Below are 24,957 nucleotides of genomic sequence, written 5' to 3' on the forward strand. Positions count from 1 at the left end.
AGGACCAATAAAATCATAATCGGCAGAATAATATAAAAATTGTGGGATTGCCAGAATCTGTGACTGAGAAGGAGCTATATGATTTTGTGGAGAATTGGCTGCCTGGCACTCTGAGGGTAACCCTGCCAGCACACCATCTTTGCTGTGAGGAGGCTCACAGGGTGGGCCCTCAGCATGAGGCTATTAGTCGGCCCCATCCGGTCATGGTCCGGATCCTGAAATGGTCCCATAAAATGCAGCTTATGCAGGCGTACCAGCAGAGGCAGAGTTTGGAGTATCAGGGGAAAAATATTTTGCTGTTTAACAATTTTTCTGCTGCAGTAGCTGCCCAGCACAAGGCCACGTCACCAGCGTGTACTGAGCTTCATCACCGTGGTATCTCGTTTGCACTCCTGTTTCCAGCTAAACTGCGGGTGCACCACAACCATAAAACACTCTTCTACCAAGGAAGAAGCTGCGGGTTTTCTGTCCTCTCTGGAGCCTGCAAACAGCACTTGTCAGGCTTCTCTGCTTTTCTGAGCTTGGTTGAGCTTGTAATAGACAGCCTTGGCAGCTCAGGATTCATGCACTATTCCTATACTTCAGGATGCTGAAGGGTGCTGCTTAGGGATTGTTTTTGCTGTAACTGTATACTGTTATTTGCAAAACTCTGGCTTTTCATGCTAATTTCTCATACTGGGTTTAATAAGGTTCTTGATCTCAGTGTTATATCCTTATCTGTGGTCCAACCTTGTAGTGCCTTACAGGCCATTTGTTTAATTTCAGGTTTTTTGGCAGTGGGTAGGCTGCCTATTTATAGTGTAGAGGGCAGTGGCACAAATGTAATTGCTGTGCTTATCTTAAAAGATGGAAGGGGGGGAGGGGTCGGGGGGAGTCTCCACACCGCAACCTCTCCAGGGTTGCGAGGTGGTTTCTCTGTGCCTCTTGGAGTGTGGGTGTATGCGGTTTCAGGGGTTAGTGGTATGTCTGGGTGCAAATGGGATGTGGATTGATGTGCATGGGAAGGGGGGATAAGTGGGGGGGGGTCCTCGAGATTTGGAGACACAGTGTATGCTTGTCAGTATTAGTGTGTTTAACAAGGGATTCACTGAATGGTTCTCATGGCCCAGGCTGGGGGCTATGAGATGGGGGAATGTGGGACTACTCTTACTTATGAGATAGCCGTCTGGCTGCTATGGCTACTACTGTAAAAAATTACGTCACTAAAAGCTAATGGTATCCCCTCCCCCATTAAAAGGAAAAAGCTTCTTACGCTCTTCTAGAGGCTTCACTCCCAAGTGGTATTTCTTCAAGAAACACACCTGTCTGCTACAGAGCATGCAAAAGTAAAAAGGGACTGGGTGGGTCAGTGTGACTCTTCTTCTTACTCGGCTAGGAGGTGGGGGGTGGCAATATTATTTCACAAACAGTTGCCATTTCAGTTGGAACAGCTCTGGCAGGATGCAGACGGATGATGTGTTATTGTCTTAGGGTGACTGCACTAGCAGAAGTATGCATTCTGCAACATATATGCCCCTAATGAATACTAGCATAGTTTTTTTTTACTACGCTCATGGGTAAATTACTGGATTTGACGGACTGTACATTAATAGTGGGGGGGGGGGGGGGGGGGGGAGAGACACTTTAATTCTGTTATGAACAGACAGGAGGATTTGTCAACTCCCTAAGATGATAGAGCCCAGGGATCAGCAGAGGGGTGTAAACTTTACCTGTCAGGAATTGCACTTACTGGATGTGTGGCATGCCCTGCATCCTGATTATATGTTTTTTTCTAATCCATACAACTCCTACTCACGTTTGGACTATCTCCTAATTCCTGATTCTGAGTTTCACCAGGTTAAAACAGCCACTATTGGCACCATTTCTGTATCTGACCATGCCCGAGTTTCGATTAATATGGAAATTGGCAGAAGTCCTCCAGCTGCTGCCTCGTGGCGCATGCCACCTGATCTTATCCTAGATAAGACTTTTCAAACATACTTAAAGGGACACTGGGAAGAATATAGTCTGTTTAATTCCACATCAGATGTCACCCCACAAATTTTATGGGAGGCCAGGAAGGTGGTGTTGAGGGGGGATATTATCGCGTATGTGGCTAAGCGCAATCGACAGCGCAATGCGGAGATATTGCGCCTTACCACCGAGTTGAGAGCTGCCCAATCACGCCACATTCAGAATATGTCAGACTCTGCTGAAAATGAGATGAACAGAATTAGGGATACCCTGAACATGCTCTTACACCAAAGGGCATCTAAATCGTTATGATACTACAAATATAGACTATATAAATTTGGTTCCCACCAGAGTAAGATGTTGGCTAATTTAGTGCAGGCCCGGGATCCCAAATCTGTTATCACGAGCATCAGGGGACCGGCTGATAGCGGCTTTGAGCTCTCACCCACAAACAGAAGCTCTCATCCTTAGTCTGGAAGCGGAAAAAGCTTTTGACTCCCTGTCCTGGGATTATCTGTTTTGGGTATTGCAGGGTTGCGGGTTTTCTGGCCACTTTGTTACTTGGTTAAAGGTTTTGTATAGTAACCAGAGTGTCAGGCTTTTGATTAATGGGTCCCTGTCTGCCCCCTTTTCTCTGCACTGTGGGGTCCGTCAGGGCTGCCCACTATCCCCTCTCCTTTTTGTTCTTACCCTAGAACCTTTGGCTATAAAGCTGCGTCTGGATCCTGACTTTTGGGAGCTTAGTATTGGTGGTCGCCAGCTGAAGCGTGTTCTGTTTGCCGATGACCTCTTGCTGTTTATAGGGAGGCCGCGCCACAGTGTCCCAGTGATCATCTGAACTTTTACTCATTTTCACGAAATTGCAGGCCTTTCCATCAATTTTTCTAAATCAGAAGCCTTGGCCTTTGACCCACAGCTGCTCAATACTTGGAAGGGAGAATTCCCCTTCACATGGGCCCCAGGGAAATTAAAATACCTGGGGATCTGGGTGCCCCGCGCATTGAAAGATCTTTATGCCCTCAATGTGCGACAAACGTTGGTGGACATTAAGGCACAGCTGGTGACCTGGCAATCGCTCCCTTTGTCTCTTTTTGGGTGAGGGGCACTGTTAAAGATGGTTATAGCCCCCAAACTGTTATATAAGCTACATATGTGTCCCTGCTGTTTGTCCCATAAAGACCTGATGTGGTTACACTCGATTTTTCCAAAGTTTCTATGGGCTGGGCGCGCATAAACTATTCTACGCTTCAGAACGTCAGGGAAGCTGGAAGGCTGGGGCTCCCTGATTTTCGAATACATAATGTAGCATGTCAATTAGGTTACTTGGGGAGTGGCTGACTGGCACATATGCTTATTGCGAAGATGGCCTCTTGCTTAGTATGATGGCGCCTTGGGCTCCCCTGTTTCTTATACAGGCACGCCCGCAGACTTTACAGACTTTGGACATTCCCAAACACTTTATTATTCCATGTTGTAAGGCCTGGCTTCGCTCCCAAGAAAACCTACCTGGGACGTTCTCCCTTTAGCTTCCACTGCTGGGAAATAAAGATTGTGTGTCTGGCCAGGAGTGCGGAGGCATCTTTGCTACTTGGAGGACACAGGGGATACCCTTCATTTATCATCTGTATGACTCCGACCGCCCCACTCGTCAGTCATTTGACAATGCGGACTTATCACCTTCCACGTACACACTTCTTTGCCTACCTGCAAGCCCGGCATTATCTTCAGACCTTTTCCTGGATGGATGACCACCACGGGCTGGAAGCCAAGTTTGCACAAAATGTGTTTGAGGCAGCCCTGACTTGTAACTCAATTAAAGGGTGGATTGACTTAAGTAAATGCCTCTGACAATTTCCACATAATCGATCAGTTAGCGTCCTACTGGACTTCAGCAGGGATCGTGGACGTCATGCCAGGCTTTGCCCTTGCATGTTTCAAGTCCATGTACACTCATGTTCCTGATCCTACCCTTCGAGAGTTGCAGTTTAGGATACTACATCACACTATCTGTGACAACATTCGACACTTTAAAATGGGTCGGTTGCCTTCTATGATTTGTATTAAATGTAATCAAGCAGCTGGGACTTTATTTCATAGCCTGTTCACATGCTCAAGTTTGAGGGTGTATTGGGATGCAGAGTTGGAGTTTATTTCTCGGCTTCCGACGGCGGGCACGTTATTGTTGTCCGGATTGAAAGGCTTGCCTCAGCAATATTCCCTCTCGAAGGACAGGTTTGGCCGAATAGCTATCCTACTCGCCTGTCGTACAATTTTGGACCACTGAATCGAAACCTTTAACTACACTGTCGTTGGTTGCCCCGCACCATCGGCTCGCTGCTGGTATGCAGATGGAGTGGATGGACCTCAAAGGGCGTCCAAAGATGAGTAAGGAATACTACAATACATGGGCTATTTGCTACACCTTATTACCAACAGACATTCAAAGTCATCTGATAGCCCTTGGTTACTCACCTTCATGGACATAATACTGTGTTCTCCTATTTTAGTTTGCGTATTTGCCTTATGTCATACAGAGGGGAGGGTGGGAGGGGTGGAGATGGATGTTTGGTGATGTGACTGGGATGCATGGGTAGTGAGTCTGATGGTCTCTGTTGTTGGTGTCTGCTTAGTAGGGGGAACTGGGAGGGTGGGGTTCATAGAAATACATGGAAAAGGAGGGATGCATCAAGTAATTCCATATCTCTGAAGTTTTTGTATTTTGTCCTATCTTGTCTCGCTGGGCTGTTGTGAACGCGTTTGATATTGTTCTTGGTGCCTGTCTTTGAAATTAAAAGTAGCTTGGAAAAAATAAACAAACAAGCTAGGACACTTATTTCAATCTTGCGAAGCGGTATAATGCCAGACACGGCTCGTGTTTCGCTGCTTCCTCAGGGGCATTCGATATTTTGTATCAAATATCTAAGACAAAAGTATCTTACTTATATTCAGACTTTAAATGGTTGTGAACATTATTGAACACATAATTACATATGTTCCTTGCATCTTTGCACCCGCTTATGTCCTGCTTTCTTGCTTCAGCGTTTCCAAACAGGATCCTCCATTTTGTTTTACTAAACATTTAAACCAAATCCTGACTTCAACCTACACCAATCACTTTGCAATGACGTTGAGGCTAACAACCAATGGAATGCATTCACTGACTATTTATTTATTTGAAAATTTTTATGTACAGACATTAGTAGGGGAACACCACATCGGTTTCCATAAAACTGAAAATTTAGCAATGACACCCACTCGACGCTGTCATTCAAACCATCGGGATGTTGAGAAGACAATTTAAAGATCCACCATTTTCCCCAAAATTTAATTGTTGTTGGAGATCACCTCCCCGATCGGATTTTTGCAATTTTTCTAAGATGGTCCATCTTAATTGCTCGAAGGTGTGTTGTCTTTGAATGCAATGCTTCACCATGGGGCTTCAATATTTCCTATTCGTAGGCGACTCCTGTGTTCTCTTAGACATGTTTTGATCTGCCTATTAGTACGACCCACGTAGATGGACAGACATGTACATTGAATTAAATAAATCACCTGTGTCGACTTGCAATTTGTTATACATTTCTTTTTTAAAAATTCTCCTGTTTTCGGATTTTGACAGACATTACCAGTAATTGTATTGGCACACATATCACAGTTGCCACATCGCTCGTGATTACCCCGATGTATCCCAGATACTCTCCCCTTAGGTGGGTTATTTTCACGGCCTATTGTCTATGGACCCTGGGAGACATTTTCCCACAATTGTGGCAGTTTGCCATATCATGGTAGGGCCCGAGGCAGAGATAAAGTTTATGCCCGCGGACATAATTTTGCCACAACGGCAAAATTTAAACCCGGGGGCCTTTGGGGCCATAGTAAGCACTGAAAAGTGCTGTTTGGGGATCTCAGTTGAAAGGAGACAGTGAAGAAGACAGGAGAAGAAGTCGCGTCAAAATCACGCACTGGTGAAGAGAAAACTGACAGGAGACCGCTAGCCGTGCAGGAATAGCACCATGCTGGCATGCAGCAGCAAAATTTGCTGCTAGAAGTTCCTGCCGAGAGCCGCCAGGAGGCACTCCCAGAAAGCATGGTTAATTCAGCCCTGCTTATCTGTGGAAAACACACAGAACCCCAGGTAAAGAGAGAAAAATTCACAGTGGGACATGAGCTTGATTGACCAGTCTATTTAAATATCCAGAGATGACCACATAAAGTTGACAAGGGGAAGAGTTATGACCAAAACAAAAGTTATGGAAGCATTCAAAATTTCCAATCATTCTTCTCCACAACCCAGCTCATCCCCACCAATCTCCTTCCCTCTCTCCCCCTGCAGCCCATCCACACCACACATATTGCCCCCCACTCTCACCTGTCCATACCACTTCTCTCTCTCAACCTCCCCCTTTTCTGTCACATTTTCCTAATCACTTCTTCCTCCTCTCCCCATCTTATCCTCTTTTCCATTTCCTCTCCTTTCTCGATTTTTTTTTTTTTTTCTCCCTCTCTTTGGACATTCTTTGACCTTTATATTTGGAGGCAGTGGTTTAATACACCTCCTTATCCTGTTCTTCCCATTTCCCATACACCTATCTTTTTCTGTTCCCCTCCCAGTTTCTCTTCCTATCTCTACTCAGCCATCGCCACTCCTCTGTAGACTTGGTTCACCCATTCCCTTCACTGCTCTCCACCCCTTACCCCTCCCTCAGCACATTAGGTTTCCCTTCATTAGCAGGTTCAGCCAGGAATGGTTCTTCCATTAGGTGAATTAGGCAGTTGCCTACAGTGCCAAATATTTTTTTAATTTTGGGACGGGGGGTGGGGCACCAGCAAAAACCCAGGAAACTTCCAGATGTTGCCTGCCTACCTTTAAGGCACAGCACCTAAAGAAAAAAGGGAATGGATGCAGAGTACATGTGAAGACAGTAGAGCATGTGTGGGCAGGGGAGTTGTGGAGAGAGGGAACTAGGTAGGTGAGGAGAGAAGTGGTGCTGGGCAGGAGAGGGTGGGAATGGAGTGAGAGAGGATTCTGGGCATGTAGAGGTTGCAGAGGAATGATGTCAAACACTGTAAAAAAAAAAAAAAAAAAAAAAAAGGACAAAGTGGTGTGATAGTGGTGTGCTGAACAGGGAGTGAAGGGGAAAAGTTAGATGCTGGTGGGGAAGAAGAAAGAAGGGATGCTAGACAGAGGAATAGAGAGAAGGGATATTGGGCACAGTAGACAGGAAGCAAAAGTAGGGGACTGCAGGACTTGGAGAGAAGAGAATGAGGGTGTCCAATACCCTTGTCACAATTTGGGCTCAAGCTCACTTCTCAATTTGCAATTCTTCCTCCTCCACAGGCTTGATTCACTTCCCTGTTCTCTCTTCTAAAGCTGTCCCTCCTCCCCATTCCCATTCCTTGCACCACTTCATAAGACACTGCACCACCTACATGTCTTGGGCCCTGGCAACTCAGCAGTAGGCATCTCCCCAGATCCAGAGCCATAGCTGTATATGGTGCTTCCCACCCTCAGTTTGGAAACCCTAGATATAATTGATGTCTACTACAGGATATAACAAGAGAAATTTTTTTTTAAATTATTTTGTGAACCAGTGGGAATGGTGTTCTCCACCATTCCTCCTCAATTCAAGCCCTGACTGGAGAACCTCTCAATATAGGAGATGTCAAAGAGGAGCAATTTTTAAAAGACAGCTTTTCATTCTATGATATCACACATCACCCTCGACCTCTTTCCCCATCCTACCCAATGTCTGCAGGGTTGGAATAAAAAGGACAGATACTATCTGCCCACTACTTTTGACCCATCCCAGTTAGCACAGAAATGTTCAAACTTAAAACAGAATATTTTCCAACCTTTTTGTCTGTAATTTAATCTATCCTCAAACATCTTATAAAATTATTTTCTGGTCATCTCATTTCTGTTATTTTTCCTCCATGTGTATATTTTTCTATAGTCTATTTCCACAGCTCATTATCTTATTTATTTATTTATTTAGGGTTTTTATATACCGACATTCTCGATATACATATCAAATCAAGTCGGTTTCCATAGAACAAAACTGTCGCCGGTAAGGCGTTACATTAAACAATAAACAGAGTATTGAACAAAAAAAGTACGGCGTTACATCTTCTCTTATCTCCTCCTAGTCTCACATCCTCTTGCCACTACCATCCCTCACCTCTCCTCTTTATACCTCTTCCTTCCACCATGATCCTCTTCTCACAAATCTCGTTTTAATTTGCCATATGAACTCCTCTCCTGTCCCATACATCTCCTTTTTCAGTCCACTTCACCTCTTTCAAGAGGAAGAGAGGTGTGAAGAGGACTGGGAAAGGAGCTATATGGGACAGAGGGAATGAGTATCCCTTCACCCCAGCTCCCAGGAGCAACAGAACACCTGTTTGGTTGGGGAGGCCAATCATCTCCACATGTCTCATAAGATCAGTGTGACACAGGCAAAAAGCCATTCAGTGACTCCAGCAGTGGTCGCTACAGTTCCAAGATAACCACCCATAATTTGGGTCGGCAGGGCCTAGGTAGCCCATTAAATTCCTATGTCTTTGCCAGCTTCTCTATTTATGACAGCCCATGGCTTCCCTCTGTTTATCTCTTTCTCCCTTCTCTCAGTCCATGTCCCCTTTTTCAATCCCTTTCATCCTCAGTCAGTCTACTCCTTTCACACAGCTTCACCATCATCCTTGTTCCCCCTCAGTTTCTTTCCTAGCCAGAATTCCTTTTATCAGTTCCTCTCCAAGACCTTACCAGCATCTCCTAATCTCATCTCCAGCCAGCATTTTCTCTCCTCCTCTCCCAGCAGTTTCCCTCTCCTTGCAATTCCTCTGGTCCCTCTCCCTTCTTCAGACTCCCTCTACCAGAATCCCTCCATCTCTAATGTACTGCAAGATAAACCAAAGGCAGGAAAGCCCATCTGTCCTAAAGTGCTGCTACTTTCTGCTTCCCCTGCAGCCCCTTGGTCAGACATTCTATAGCCTGCCATAAGACTGCAGGGGAAAGCAAAAGCAGTAGCAGGGAGAGAGTACTTCTTCCATCCTACCCCTTCCTGCAGCCCTGAAGTCAAAGCTCTCAGCTCCCAAGTCACAGAAGTACTGAAGACAATATTTGGGGTGCTGAAGTATCCACAGCGCACACAGAGTTGGTGCCAGTTCCTGCCGATATCTATCCTTATATACCTTAACAATAGTCTTAGCTTTCTCTGATAAATTTATTACTGTGCCTAGTGACCATTACTGAGGAAATGCAATCAGATATCCAAGTTGAAAGAGTTCTTTTTGTGACTGAAGAGACCTGTTTTACTAAGTTGAAAGAATAAGCAGTTGTGAAGACTTTCCAGAAGAATGTGTTATTTCTAAACAGGATAGCAAAGCTCTTTTGTAGTCCAATATAAGAAGTGCCTGCTCACCTCTATTGGCATGCAGTCTTGGAAAAAATGTTGGCAAGACAAAGAATTGGTTTAAATGAAATTGAGACAATTTTTGGTAGAAATGTAAGGTGAGTTTTCAAAACTACTCCATTATGGAAAATTTGAATACAGGGAATATATGATACCAATATTTGTAGCTTGCTTATTCTTCAGGCAAACATAACTGCTAATAAAATTAAAACATTCCAAGAAAAGAACTTTGGTTGTGCTTTTGCCAAGGGTTCAAATAGCTGTTTTGTAAGTTCAGCCAGAACTGTATTTAGATCCTAGGATATAGATGGATATTTAAATTGGAGGTTTAAAATGAGTTAGGTCTTTCATAAATCTGGCAACTATAGGTTGATGGAGAAATGGGAAGGCCCTTGAAATTTTCATTGTATACTGCTATAGCACTGAGATGGAATTGCTCTTCAATCCTGATTCAGAAAAATTTAACAGTACACGTAAAGGGGTAATACTGAAAAGTAGAATGACAGATAATGAACCTTTTTTGTTTGAGGCTGGGATCTTTTCATTGACCATTTTCTAGATGCTTGAAGAATTTTGCCCACTTGAGAAGGTAATTTTAGAGAAAAGATACTAGCTTGCTTTCAATATCCATGCAGTTGGAGCCAGTGTTTGATGGCTGAGGGATGTAGAAGATTTGTCACCTTATATGATCAGGGATGGGAATATATGTAATCTTACTGGATGTTGAATTACCCAGCTTTTGTGGTCATAAAAATCTAACTTGGTGAGATGAAAACAGAGCTATCAAAATCTTTGGGCTCCATCTCTTCTTAACGTCTGAAGTACTTTAGATTACTACTCATTTGTTTGAATTAAGACTATTTTGTTCTGTACCCAGCAAATGAATACTTTGAGAGCATTAAAAATGGATCTCTGTTCTAAATAGTTCATGTAAAGCTATTTTGCTATTGGCCACCACATTCCTAGAGTTCATAAGTGGTTGAAATGAGTTACTCAACCTTGATTGGAAGCATCTTTGGTTGTTGTTTCCTGAAACTACGGTTGGTAGAATAACTGACATCTGAGTAAGATTAGAAAGACTTAACTACCAAGAGTATCCTAGTGGTTAAAGTAATGGGCTGGGAACTAGGGAGGCCAGGGTTGAAATCCCACTTCTCCCACTAACAGTCCTTGTGTCTTTGGGCAAGTCACTATCTCCCATCGCCTCAGGTATTCAGAATATAAGCTCTCTGGGGAAGGGACTTCTTGTACCTTAACACTTACTGCTATTGTACAGTGCTATATACATAAAATAGCAGTATAAAAATATTATAAGTATCAAGTGACAGAATTGATGAGAGGTGAATATTCATGTGTCGAAATAATAGTTGGAGAAGCTGGTTCCACTGGAATTTTAGATGCCATTGAGTCAGTTTCATGGCAAGTCATGTGAAAGGGGCAAGATGGGACTGTTGCTGCTGTGTGACCCAACATCCACATAAACTGACATGCTGTAACTCTTTGGATAGCTTGCAGATTATGTATATCAATGTCTATACTCTGTGCAGAAGAAAAGCTCCTATGAAGTCTATCACATGATAAGGATGTATGCTGGATTTGGCAAACTGATCATTTATTTATTTTATTTAACAGTTTTATATACCGAAGTTCTAGCAACAAAGTTGCTAATCAATTCGGTTTACATTGTAACAATAAAATTGACAGAATGTAGAATAATGTCTTACAGAGAACAGGGAAGATTTAACTTGGAAATAAATAAAATAACTTAATGAGAGCAATAAATAACTTCAACGGAGCAAGGAGAGTACAATTTAAATACAATATAATATAGGTGAATATATTTTCGGAATTGACTATGTCGGGCCTGAGGTCGATTGTTGAAAAGTTCAGAATAGTTATTGGGATTAGGAGAATGCTTGATTAAACAACCATGTCTTGAGTCTCTTTTTAAAGGTGGGAGTCGATTGTTCCAATCTCAGGTCAGGAGGGAGAGAGTTCCAGAGTTTAGGTCCAGCGGTGGAAAGAGCTCTTTTACTAAGTGAAGTTTTGAACGGATGGGCCTTTAGCGTGCCTCTCTGGGCTAGCCTCGTTGGACGGGTAGAGGTGTGTAGTTGTAAAGGGATGGTGAGTTCAATTGGAGAAGAGTTTTTGATGGCTTTGTGGATTATAGTTAAGGTTTTATAGAAGATTCTCTGATTGATGGGGAGCCAGTGAAGGTTCTTTAACATGGGTGTAATATGTTCCCTTTTGTTGGATTTGGTTAGAATCCTCGCAGTGGCATTTTGTAATAATTGAAGAGGTTTCAAAGTGTTAGCGGGTAGACCAAGCAGTAAAGAGTTACAATAATCTATTTTCGAGAATATTATTGTTTGTAGAACATATCTGAAGTCTTGGAAATATAATAGGGGTCTTAGTAACTCTTTGGATAGCTTGCAGATTATGTATATCAATGTCTATACTCTGTGCAGAAGAAAAGCTCCTATGAAGTCTATCACATGATAAGGATGTATGCTGGATTTGGCAAACTGATAATGAATCCTAGAAATTGAAGGATTCTCATCGAATGAAGAGTGGACAAAAGCAAAGTTGCTGATCTTTAACAGTGTCCTCTAGGAGACAGTAGGATAACCAGCCATATAAGTAGGTAACATCACCAAATGTCGGCAACATGAATGTGCTTTCTCAGAGCCCAGACACACCAAAAGGTCCAAGGATGCGCATGAGTACCTGCGCTGCTACTGCTGCAACAGTCTACCTCTTAGCTAAGCTTCAACTAAGGGGAAGGGGGAGAGTGGGACTATGGGGCTGGATTGTCCTACTGTCCACAGGAAATACCTGTTACAAGTAAGCAACTTCGCTTTCTCCATAGACAAGCACGACAAATCCAGCCACACAATGGGGATTTCCAGTCTATAAACACTAACCCTAATAACTTGAATACTGAAAGCCAAATAATGCAGAACTTATCTTTTTTTCATCTAACATGAAGACCATCTACGAGATGATCTTGTAACTTTAAATGGAAAAGATTTTCCATTTGGAGCACTAGCCACAATGCAGACCATTTAGTTATTCTCCCTCTGAGGTATTGCTCAAGTGGAGGACTATCCTTATGAGATTCTCCATTCTTTGAACTGGTAGAGTCTTTCTCTCTTATTGTATCCAGAAAAGCACGTAGTTCCACCCATGATTTGGAATTTATAACTGGAACTTCTGAAAATTTATGAAGAACCTAATGATTGAAGGGTGTATATTGCGTAGTTGGTGGCCTGATGAGTCTCAGGAGGATCTGTTTGATATTAGCCAATCATCTAGATATGGAAATACTAATACATTGTTCTTTCAGATTCATGCATCTATTACCACCAAGCATTTTGTGAATATTCTGGGTGCTACTGAGATATCAAAGGGGAGCACTATGTACTGATAACTGCCATCTGTCATGAATTGTAGACATTTTCTTTGATTAGCATGCAAATACACATCCCTTAAATCCAAAGTTATCAACCAATCTCTGATATTCAGATGGGGTAGTATTGTGCATAGGGAACTCAACTTGAATTTTTCCTTTTTACGAGATTTGTTGAGGTTTCTCAGGTCAAGGATTAGCAGAAAGTCTATAGATTTCTTTGGAATTAGAAAATATTTGGAATAGAATCATTTCCCTTATGTAAGCCTCAGTACTGGTTTTATTGCATTTGCTGCCAATAAAGAGACACTGTATTTAGAATTAGGATTGATCCAATGGTTATTAAGACTTTGAGATGGGTTGTTTGGAGGAAACATCTGAAAACTGAGGTGATAACCTGCCAGAATAATTTTTAGAACTCATTTGTCTACGGTTCTCAAACACTCAGGGTCAGTGGAAGCACTAGGCAAACTAGGCCTGGGCCTAGGGCGCCGAGCATTAGAGGGTGCGAGCAGTGGTATACCGAGGGGAGGTCAGGGGGAGCCAATGCCCCCGGGTGCAGGGCCATAGGGGGGGCACTGATGGCCGACATGGAGGCTCATGCGGCCGCCGGTGGACCTCATCCCACTGGTGGCTGAGCAAGGAACTACTGCTGTGCTGTGTGGCGAACGCACACAGCAGGAAGACTGGTGGGGCCGTGGTGGAACTCAGCTCACCACGGCCCGAAGAAAAAGTTTGCGTCCAAACCTGCAGGTGCTCCTCCTCCTTCCTGCCCGTGCAACCCTGGAAGAAAAACGTTGCCGGAGTCGCACGGGCAGGAAGGAGGAGGAGCCTCAGCCGCATGCAGAAGAGCGGCGTTAATGGGTCACAGCATATACCACATCACGGCGGCCCAAAAAGAGGATGAGACTGGTAGGAGGGCCACCACGGATCCCACATTGCGGGTGGCCTGAGAAGATCAGGGCTGCTGCAAAGCCCATCCTGCAGAGACTTGTGAAGAGGAGGCCCAGAGGCGAGAGTGTGTGTGTGTGTGTGTGTGTGTGTGTGTGAGAGAGCCTCTGTGTTTGTGAGACAGCATGTGACAGTGAGAGCCTATGGCTTGAGAAAGACAGCATGTGGGAGTGAGAGCCTGTGTGTGAGAGTCAGACAGCATATGCAAGAGAGAGACTGTGTGTATGAATGATTGTATGAGAGAGAGAGCATGTGAGAATGAGAACCTGGCTGTGTGTTTGAGGGAAGAAGACAGATGGAGAGAAAAAATAGAAAAAAAGACAATATAAAAGGAACTGGCAAAAAAATAAGGAAGGGAAGGTGGAAAAAGAAAGCCTGTGACCAATTTATTTATTTATTTATTTAAGGTTTTTTATATACCAACATTCAAGACAGAAGTCCCATCATGCTGGTTCACAAAGAACAGGGGTGTAAATATAATAAACATTACAATTTGAACTGTAGTGTAGAGAAGCAGTTACATATAACAGGGAAACAATAACTTGGATTAAGAAGGAAAAAGAAGATCAGATAATTATATATGTAAATAATAACATTGTACGAGGTGGCTGTTAATGCTATAGCTAGAGAAGCGTGGTAGTTGAAGAGAGTTAAGTGATATTGGAGTTAGGAAAGGCCTGTGTGAACAATTGATTAGAAAACTAAGATCAGACAGCAAAGGTAAAAAAAAAATAAATTACTTTTTAGTGATTGGCAAATGTAATCATTGGGAATGTGCAAGAGTAGCCCTTTCTATATGCAGATCTCACAATGTACGAGATCAGCATGGAGGAAGTGGAAGCCCACGGGGCTGCACAGAGGCGGCATCAGAATGGGTTTCGGTGCCAGTAGCAGCAATCAGCGCCTCCCCAATAGCCACGTGGCAGCAGTGACAGTGGCAGCAGAGGAATGAGAGGCTCAGAGATTGCTGGCAAAAGAAAGAGAGGGTCTGCCTTTAGTGTGTGCATGTGTATGAATGGGAGTCTGCCTGGGGGTGTGTGTGTGAGAATAGGTGCCTGCCTGTGTGTGGTGTATGTGTGTGTGAGAATGAATGTGTGCATGCCTGGGGGATGGGGAGGGAGTGGTGTGAAAATGAAAGGGAGTGTGTGTGTGTTATTGGGAGCTTGCCTGGATGTGTGTGTTTGTGTGTATGTGAGGGAGCCAGTGGGTGTGAGAGCATAAGTGTGTATGAGAAATTCTAGGGGAGTCAGAGTTTGTGTGTGGGGATGTGTGGAGGGGGAGAGTGTCTTAGAGCCTGAGTGTGTCAGTGTCTGTGAAAGCAAGAGGTTATGGTGGGTATAAGAGCATGAATGTGTATGTATGTGACAGTGTATGTGTGAGAGAGAGAGAGGATAACCTCCTAATCCTCGACAATAGGGTGACTGGAAATCAAGAGCTCCCACATATAGACAGCAGGGGCTTTTTAAAATCCTTATTAGTTTTAATTATTGGGTGTTATTTGATATATGTGCTGTTTTGAAATATTTTATTGGTGTTTGGGAAATTGTAAAAAATGTATATGATTTTAATTAATAGAAATTCTATTTATCAGTAATTTTAAAATATTCTTTTATTAGTATGGTTTTACTATTATAACTGATGCTTTATGTTTCTTGATTTTATTTGTTTTATGAGGAATAGTGGTTCTGTTTTTCCATTGTTAATACACAGAGTCTAGCTTCTTGGGGTTTCTATTTCAGTTTTTGTCTAATTTGTGCTACTTTATTTTGTATTCTGTGTTTGGTGAAGGTCTGTCTCTGCTGTGTGTGACCATGATGAGAGATTCTGCTAGCATGTAGTGTCTGTATAGGGATCTATATAGCAATCGGGTTTGTTTCCTCAGTAGGTGGTGTATTGGTATTCTAGGACCCAGTGTAATATTTACCCTTGTTTTTTCACAGGTAGGGTTATTGTTGTTTGAGTCCTTGGTGTTATTACTGTTATGTTACGATGGGATTGCAGTATAGATTTTGAGTGTCTTTTTTGCGGTGTTTTGTGTTAGTTCACAATGTATCTGGCAGTGGAAGGTGTCTGTGCTGCTGTTACTGTGAGGTGACACCAGAATTTGAAAATATCTTTTAGTATAATGAGCTGTAAGGGAAATATCCAAGCTCCATTGTTTGGGGGAATTTCAGTGGATGCACAGAGTTAGAGAACTGGAGGTGCAGGATTTATATTGACATTCTGTCCCTTCCTATATATTCCAGACTTCACACTCATAGCCATATAGAATTAGTTGAATGAAGCTATCAAATAATTTTATAATAGTTTTACCAGAAGTGTGAAACTGGCCAGCTTTTTAAAATTACACAGAAGACCCTTTGGACTTTTTTATTAACACTTTTTTTTATAACCAATTTTAAAGCAGGATCCATGCTATAGAGGTGGGTGTGATTAAGAAATGTCATTTCGGCTGCCCCTCCCCCAAAACATTCTTCTGTCTAGAGACGCCACTGATTTTCTGTGACCTTAAGCATTAGTACAAGAAAGATTAAAGGGGGGAATGCTGGAGAGGCACACAAATGCATTGGCCCCTGGGCGCCAGAGACCCTTGGTGCGCCACTGGGTGCGAGCCATATGGGGCTGCAAGCAGTGGCAAAGAGGAGTGAAGATTTGGCGGCCGCGAGCGGGCGTGATCGAGAATAAGGTAGGAGTCGGGGCGGGGGTGGCAGCACAAGGGAGAAGGCTCGCCTAGTGCAAACACTGAATTTGGAAATGGCATAATCCGCCCCCACTGAAAGATCCTGCAGAGAAAAATACATGGGAATGCTGGAGTCATCAAAAATTAGAAACCAAATTTCTGTAAAGCTTGCTAGGATAGATCTTTGTTGTGTCCATTCTGTCGAATGTGCTCTGGTTTATTGCTGTTGATGCTGAACTTGCTGCTGCAACTGTGGCATCTGCTTGTAATACAGATGAGGTCGATACCTTCTCTGCGAGTAATATTGTTCTATGTAGTTGATAGCAGCCTTTCTTCTGGGATAATTTTTTCTGTAGGGAGTGCTCCTAGGGCTTGCAAACCTGTGCAATGCTCCTTTATCAGATTTGCTGCTTTTTTTATTTTATTTAGAAGCTCATTTTTAAGAACATATGTAACCATGCATGCCTCTTCTTCCTAGCTACAGAATGAGCAATAGAATGTCGCATTTAATGGTTAGCATGCAGGGCATGTATAGCTGAACCCTGTTTTGTGTGGTACACAATACACAAAGCATCCTCTTCATATTCCTCTTCCTGGGCTTCTTCTGTTGAGTCCTTCCAGCCTCTCTTATCCTCAGGCTGAGTGACACAGAGAAAGTATGTGCTGAGTACTGGATATGACTCACTGAGTGTTGGGAGCAACAGCAATGGAGGTGCTCTGGCAGTCACTGAGTCAGCTGCCCACACTACAACTCCTCCCTTCTCCTGTACTTAGAGGGAGGTGGTCCATTGTGATGGGTTCATGTGTGTCTCCATCCCCCTTCTCCCTTTGTTTTAAAATTTGGCAGACACACTGGTGGGACTTTCAGTGCATTCTTAGCTCTTCTTTTGGCCATATCAGTCTTCTCCATTTCTGCATTGCCTGCCCTATGGATACTGGTGTGCCACATAACATTTTTGTTATTATAGATATGCCTTGGGCTCAAAAAGATTGGGAAACACTGTACTAGAGGTACACTAAGAAGAGACTGATAGCTTCAACTGTAAGTCTTGCAGAGCTTTATGAATCAGTACCACTTTGTAAGAATTGTAAGAACTTTCAGAATCCAATAAAATCCTTTGGTGCAGGCTATTCCTTTTCTAGACTAAATGGAACTGTTTGTGCTATCTTTTGAATAAGGCTTTGACATCATCTGGAGGCATGGTACTTCTGGTTGTCTGTAGTGATGGATCAGAACGTAATTCATCAGATTCTTGTAAAGAAATAACTGAGGAAGTCTAAATACACAATTTTGCTCTGAATCTGAAAAATGTTGTGGACTATAAATGTGAAAGGATTTTGTGAAAACTTTGAAAAAACTGCCAAGTGTATCAAAGCTTTCCAAAATAGGTTCTGTTTGCACAGGTTGAGGTGTGGAAAAGCCACCCACATTTTTTTTTTAACAAATGGACGACATTCTGGCTGTTTATCAAAGACAGATGAGGTATCCAATTCTAGGACCAGCACTTATAGAGGATAGAAAAAAAGATGTGTGCCCCAGATTTTCTCATGGTTGACACCAATTTCTTCTGTGCCAATGATTCCTGCTTGGAGGGATGCTTCAGCAACTCTAGCACCAGGATGAGAAGACATTTTCAGTACAGAGGAAAGTTTGAGCAGTTTTTGCACTGAATTTCCTGTCCCAACATCAGATGATGCCTTCAGTGCTAAGGATAATTCTACACATGGACTCAGTCTATGGTGCTGACAGGAACCTCTTTTTTTCTATGTACAGAACAAGAGGAGGAGGAAGATTTTTTTCTCATGACACTTCAGGGACTGATCTCTGATTTAGATGGTGTTCGACCCAAGCTTTTATTTTTCCTCATATAGGTGGTTCCCAAACCTGTCCTGGAGGACCTCTAGCCAATCAAGTTTTCAGGATGTCCACAATGAATATGCATGAGATAAATTTGAAAATACTGCCTCCATAGCATGCAAATTTCCTCTCATGTATATTTATTGTGAATATCCTGAAAACCTGACCAGTTGGGGATCTCCCAGTACAAGTTTGGGAACCTCTGCTCTAATATATAGAGCTTACAATTTTGATGGGTGGGGAGAAGGCAGCAAAAATGGCACTCTGTATTTAACTGCAGTACATCAAAGTCCTTAGAGAAACTGCAAGACTCGTAGGAGAAAAACAGAGGCTGAAGACTGTAAGTAATGAAAAGTGGTCTCTGGCATGTTTGTCCTCTAAGTATGCAGGCACACTACACTCTGGTTTAAAACAAGATAAGGTTAAAATGTCACTGCATGTTGATGCATAAGCTATGGCCAGGAAGACTAACAGTCAGACAAGCATCACAGTGTATTTAGTTATCACACATTAAAATTTACAAATCAATTCTGTTAGTTCTAGTATAGTTGTGCAGCCCCCAGATCCATATGAATAGTCTATAAAGGCCTTTAGATAACTGAATTTAAACAAGTAGTGTCCCTTTAAGCTAATTTAAAAAAATATGATTTAAGACCATGTGTAGCTAGAATCTATCCAAAACAAAAAACAAGAAATACCTTGAGGGAAAACTGCAAATTGCAGAATACCTATATTTATGTATCTTTAAAAGAACCTAGGAAGCATTTGAGCGCCATCTTTGAGTTGTGGAAAATGCTTTGAGAAGTCGGGCTGAGCTAGAATGAACTCTGTTGAGTGCCCCTGAAGCAGGTGCGAGTTTCGCGCCGAAATATTGCCAATGTCGGGCGGGCAAATAATAAATGACAGTAAGGAAGGCGACTACAGCAAAAGATAGGAGCAGAGAAGATAAGTTATATGCTACACTAATGGTGATATAAGTGAAGTTAAATAAGGATAAAGGTTTTTGTAATTAACAAGAAAAGTATTATGGAATATACTTTTAATGGGTAATTTTTAATGGTTGTTTCATTGGAGGCTTTTTGCACAGAAAAAGGGATAAAAGATAAAAAGAACAAAAGCCAAAAGACCACATGGGAAGAGGTAGATGATGTTATAAGAAAGTGCTAACACAAGAGAGGGATTGTAGCCCTATGCGGGCAAGAGCCCATGAGACTGCAGCACCAAGCATTCTGATACCATTCCCAGTGGTTTCTTTTAGGTTCTTTTAAAGATACATAAATATAGGTATTCTGCAATTTGCAGTTTTCCCTCAAGGTATTTCTTGTTTTTTGTTTTAGCTAGAATCTATGACATATTACATTCAATCAAAAAGAAAAAATTAAAAAAAAAAAGAAAAAACAGAATAACTTTTAATTGTGTGTGTTTTTCTAAGTCCTGGTTCTTAAGCTGAAACATTTCACCACTGAATCTAGGGTATTTATACAAAACCATAACAAAAGTTACCTATTTGAAGAACTAGGCGTTGCAAAAATATCAATGGCAGCTATAGTATTTATACTTCCCGCTGAAGATGACACAGGAGAGGAAGCTGTTGTAGAAGAGGTATGTGGTTTCTTTGCAAGCTCTTTTAGACGTTGTTCCTGTAGGGAAAGTGAGCTGGTGTAAGAAATCCAGAAACAAAAGATGTGTTTATATGACTTCTGAGGTAAATAAAATGAAGTCCAACATATTTATCTATATGTATTTCATAAGCCACCAAAAAAAGGGAAAATGAAAAACAAAGCAATTTAAATAATCTTATTATATGGAAAAAAAAATCAAAACAAGCATGCTGCTTTAATGCACAGAACATAGGTTTCTCATACTGATCTTCAAAATTTCTTAATATGTTACCATAGTGGTATTTCATTACATTTAACAAAAGCTTGTAAAAGGAGTCCGTGATACATTAGCATAACTAGCAAACAAATACACAGATGTGTTGCTGAACGTTATTATGAAAATCATATCACTAGGTAAAAAAGGCGTACCTTTAAAGTTTTTAAACGAGCCTGTTCTTCATCTAAGGCTGCTTGCTTTTCCCTTTCATCCACTCTGGTGAGAGACAAGCCTGTGCTTGCAAGGGATGAAACTGCATTTGAAAGTGTGGTAGCCCTGAAATAATCGGACAGGAAATATTTTGGATCTCATGCATATATAAAAATTTCCATGCAATGATGACTACTAAAATAATCTTAGTAATTTTTTCAGACTTACTTTAAAAAAAAATAAAGGATTTATAAAACTGTTAACTTCAGAATCCTGTGATATTCCTAAACCCAAAATACGTAAATGGTAGTGCAGCAAGCTCAACTGCAACCTAAAATTACAAATCATTGTATAATGCAAGGGTGGCCAACTCTGGTCCTCAAAAGCAATGAATAGGCCTGTTTTCAGGATATTTGCAATGAATATATATGAGATAGATTTGCATACAATGGGCACAGAGCATGCAAAATTATCTTATACTTATTCAATGTGTATATCCTGAAAACCCAACCTACGTGGCGCTTGAGGATCAGAGTTGGCCACCCTTGATATAATGCACGCATACAAAACAAACTCTCAGAAACAAGCAAGAGTCCAGAGAGAATATATACCAACTTGATTATGACAAACATCACATGGTGATCTATGTTAGCTTCCGGTGAGCTTTATAAATTAAAATTGGCGAGTTTGCTCATTTGCTTCTATATATGGATGTATGTGATATCTCCTATCTGGAATAAAGTAATACGAATCATGACTAGTTGAAGGGAATATAGCTTGAAAGTTAATCATAGATGTTAATCCAATAAAAAGGTATCACCTGCAACTTATTAGTTTACCATTATTTCCACTTATCTTTGTAGACTAATATGGGAGACAACTATTTAGTGTTTAAAATATGAACAAAAAAAAAACAAAAAAAAAAAAAGATTGGATAGCCATATCAGCAAGTTTTGAAATTAAGAAAATTACCTATAGCTGTTGTCACCCAAGACTGTTTTTATAGATTCACACTATGATCCAAGCAGAGCCAGCACTAAGACAAATGGCTTCCTATGTGAAAATTGTTGATGTCACACATACCCTTCCCCCCCCCCCCACAAACTGGGGGGGCAAAGAGTAAGGAAGTCAGATTGGGAGGAGGAGAGAGAAGGGTGAACACCCCTGCCCCCTCAGATTGACATGGTTAGCGGCAGTGAGCACAGTATCGCTCCCCCTGAACTCAGCACTCTCCCATTCCTCATCAATACTCCAGTGCTGGCTTTCTGGCTTTAGAAATACAGAAATGCTGCATCTACAGAATAAAAAGACATTTTTTTCATTTTCTATCAATCAATCATATATCCCTGGATCACACATCTCCAACAGAACTGAACCAAATAATCTCCAACACAAATTTCAAATAACCAAAACACAGAGCATACCCCTAAACTATGCATACCTTGCCCTGCCATTAACCATTTCTGCAACTTGGCTGTAAGATAGTACAAGAAAAACTTCTAAGGGCTTTATATGCAAAAAAAAAAAAAAAAAGCACTGGCCAGTTATAGCCACCCAGCAAAACTATTTTTTTAATCATTTGACAATTTTGCATCAACAATTTTATAAAATGTATACAAGATCTTATTCAGATTCTTAATACCTCATAGATACAGGGGGAAATTGTTCTGTGCAGAGGATAACCTGCACAGAGTGGCAGTTGTTACTACCTGTAACAGAAGGTATGGGTAACCTGCATGGAGTGGTAGTTACTACAATGAACAGCTTGCTGGGTAGAATAGATGAACCATTTGGTCTTTATCTGCTGGCATTTACTTTGTAACAAAATACACACAGATGTCAGTTAACAGTTGGAGACAAATACAGAATAAAAAGAATTTTAGGTTTTTTGCTTTATTTATTTATTTATGTACATCACTTTGGAAGATTTTATCGTAAAAACTGGAAATGATTCATAAATTTAACAAATAATGCCGTGGTAAGATAGCAGTGAAAAGGCTTTCTGGCTGCCCAGAGATTTATTTGAGGGGAGGAGCCAGGAACACAGCTTATTTATTTTAAAACTTTTATATACCATCGCTAAGTTATATACCATCGCAACGGTTTACAAATAGGCACATAGACTAAGGTAAGTAAATGTAGGATATTGTACATTCTAACAGGTGCCAATAAAGTTTGGTTACAATTTCATAAATAAAATCATTATTTGAGTAATGTTGGTCAAGTCCAGGTATATTATTGAGTTACTATCGCTTTGAAATATTACTTCTTAAATGTAGGATTGAGTAAATTCATTCTCATCTGCATTACCCTGTACTTTCATTCTCTACCTTCCACACTCTTTAATGAAGGCTTTTTTAAAGAGCCATGTTTTTAGATTTTTCTTTCACATGCTCTCCCACATACAAGCCCTCACTCATATATAGACACACACAGTCACACACACTGGGCCTCTTCTTCAGCCACCCCAGACTCTTTTGGCCATTGCAGGAATGGGATCCCATGGCGACTTTCTGATCTCCTGGCCATCCTTCTCCTTCCTCAGCTGCCATGGGGATGGGATCTGTGACATCCATTCTTCAGGCCTTCTGGTGCTGGGCAGGCCTGATTGGGTAGGCAGGAGCAGAAAGTGGGTGGGGACCATGGCCCACCAGTGGATTCAGCCTAATGACGACATTGGATCAAAGTGGCAATACAGGAATGAAAAGAGAAGGCACTGGTGAGAGAGGGGACACCATCATGCCATACCAGCATCGCAGGTCAATGGCACCCCTTCAGTCAGGGCACCCTGTGCAACTGCACGAGTCGCACAGCCCAAAATCCAGCTATGGTTAGGTTAGCAAGGAGGACAACCAACAAAAGGCAGAAATCAAACCTGTTCATCTCAGCATTTACAGAATGGGAAAGAAAGCAATGCTCCTAAGGCAGAAAATGGTGGCAAAAATAATGCAAAATAAGCTCATTTGCAGAGGAGAAAGTACATGAAGTACTTACACAAATGAGAATAAAGAGAGTCATGAGACTTGAAGTAATCTCTATAATACTAAAAGAGTTCATGACATTGCTGACTGTACTCCTCACAAGTCTGTTAAACTTATTTTTGGAACTAGGGAAGAACAGAACACAGATTTTTATTTTATTTATTTAAAATACTTATATTCCACATCTCCAAACACACAATTTGTCCAGTGTGGATCACACAAGTACATTCATAATAAAAACAAATTAAAATAAACAAATATTAAAATACAACACATTTTACTTAACTATATGCTTCTTGAAATAAATATATTTTAATCTTCCTGAATTCTTGTAAGTCACTCACTTTCCTTAACTGGACTGGCAAACTATTCCAGGTTCCTGGAGCTGCAAAAGAAAATGCTCGTGCCCATGTATAGATGAGCCTTCCCTTATTCAATGGAGTTCTTTTAAGAGTCCAGTTGATTTTGACACAATACTCTATTAGGTTCATAAGAAGCCAATTTATTCTTTAGCGCACAAGATTTTTCAACAGTTAATTTATAAATTGTCACTAAAAAAATGAAATTTGACTCTCCATTTCACTGGCAACCAGTGCAGTTGGCTGCAGCGCAAGGGTCACATGATCAAACTGTGACAAGCCCAACAGGACCCACGCTGCAACATTCTGCACTAGCTGCAGCACCCAGAGCAAATTATCAGGTAATCCCACCAATAGAGTGGCACAGTAGTTAATGTGTCCTAGCACTAAGGATTGTAGGATTACAGGAAATTATCCTTGAACAAATGGTCTCAACAATCTTAACTTATAAAAAGCAGTTCGAGATAACTGACCAATATGAGCCTTCATTGAGAGTGACTAAAATCATTCCCAAACTGCACACTTCAGTATAGATTTGTAGTGAAGTCCCATCAATGGCAAGGCTACCATTAGCATACTTTTTTTTTTCTTACTCAAAAGTTTAGGTTTTGGGTTTTTTGTTGGGTTTTTTTTTTTTTTTTATTTAACAGCAGGCCATTGTTACAGATCCAAGATCTAATAAAAGACAAGAGCTTATTAAAAGTGCTTACCGGAAATTCTCCTGAGCTCTCACTGGGCATATATATCTGCACGTCAGCAGCATAGATGAAAAAATGTATTTCTAACGCCTTTAGCGCAAAACCAGCTCGTGCTAAATATATATATTAGCAAGCATGGAGGATAGTGATGATCTTTGAGGAACCTCATATTTCATTCACTAGAATGACAGGAGCCCATCTGTACTCTATTTTCTCCATTCGCGGAAAGACCAAAACCAGTCTAGAACCTTCCCAGTAATGCCAATGGGAAATAAGAATTTCATGTCTAATTGAATCCAATACAGAAGCTACATCACATTGAACCAGGATCCCCGTTTTCTTTTTTTCCAAGCTTCAAATTAATGTATCCATTAACAGTACTTCAGTATAATTTTCTTTTCAGAATCCATATTGGTTAGCATGCAAGATTTCAGCAGTGCTTACCTACAAATACCACTTAAAAAACACACATCCGCCAGACCCATCAGGGAATACTACAAAGAGTCACTCCAAATTCCTCATGCCAAAACCTACCAACATAAATCATTGAGTCTCAGAGCTTTTTCTTCAGCAGGTCCAACACTATGGAACTCTATCCCACCTGACTTGAGACAAGAACCATGCACTC

At 41.5% G+C, this 24,957-nt stretch overlaps 1 protein-coding gene across 5 annotated transcripts in view; it reads right to left on the reverse strand.

The window, feature by feature from the left end:
- The window catches only part of PICALM (phosphatidylinositol binding clathrin assembly protein), a 502,282-nt gene that overhangs the window by 221,139 nt on the left and 256,186 nt on the right, over positions 1-24,957 (reverse strand). For all 5 annotated transcript variants that reach the window (XM_029602251.1, XM_029602252.1, XM_029602253.1 and 2 more), the window contains exons 10-11: positions 20,294-20,417; positions 19,767-19,903 (exon numbers count right to left, since the gene is read on the reverse strand). In XM_029602251.1, coding sequence (XP_029458111.1) covers positions 19,767-19,903; positions 20,294-20,417 — 261 coding nt within the window. The remainder of the gene's footprint in view (positions 1-19,766; positions 19,904-20,293; positions 20,418-24,957) is intronic.

Source organism: Rhinatrema bivittatum, chromosome 5, assembly GCF_901001135.1.
Source record: "Rhinatrema bivittatum chromosome 5, aRhiBiv1.1, whole genome shotgun sequence".
In the NCBI taxonomy this organism is placed as follows: Eukaryota; Metazoa; Chordata; class Amphibia; order Gymnophiona; family Rhinatrematidae; genus Rhinatrema; species Rhinatrema bivittatum.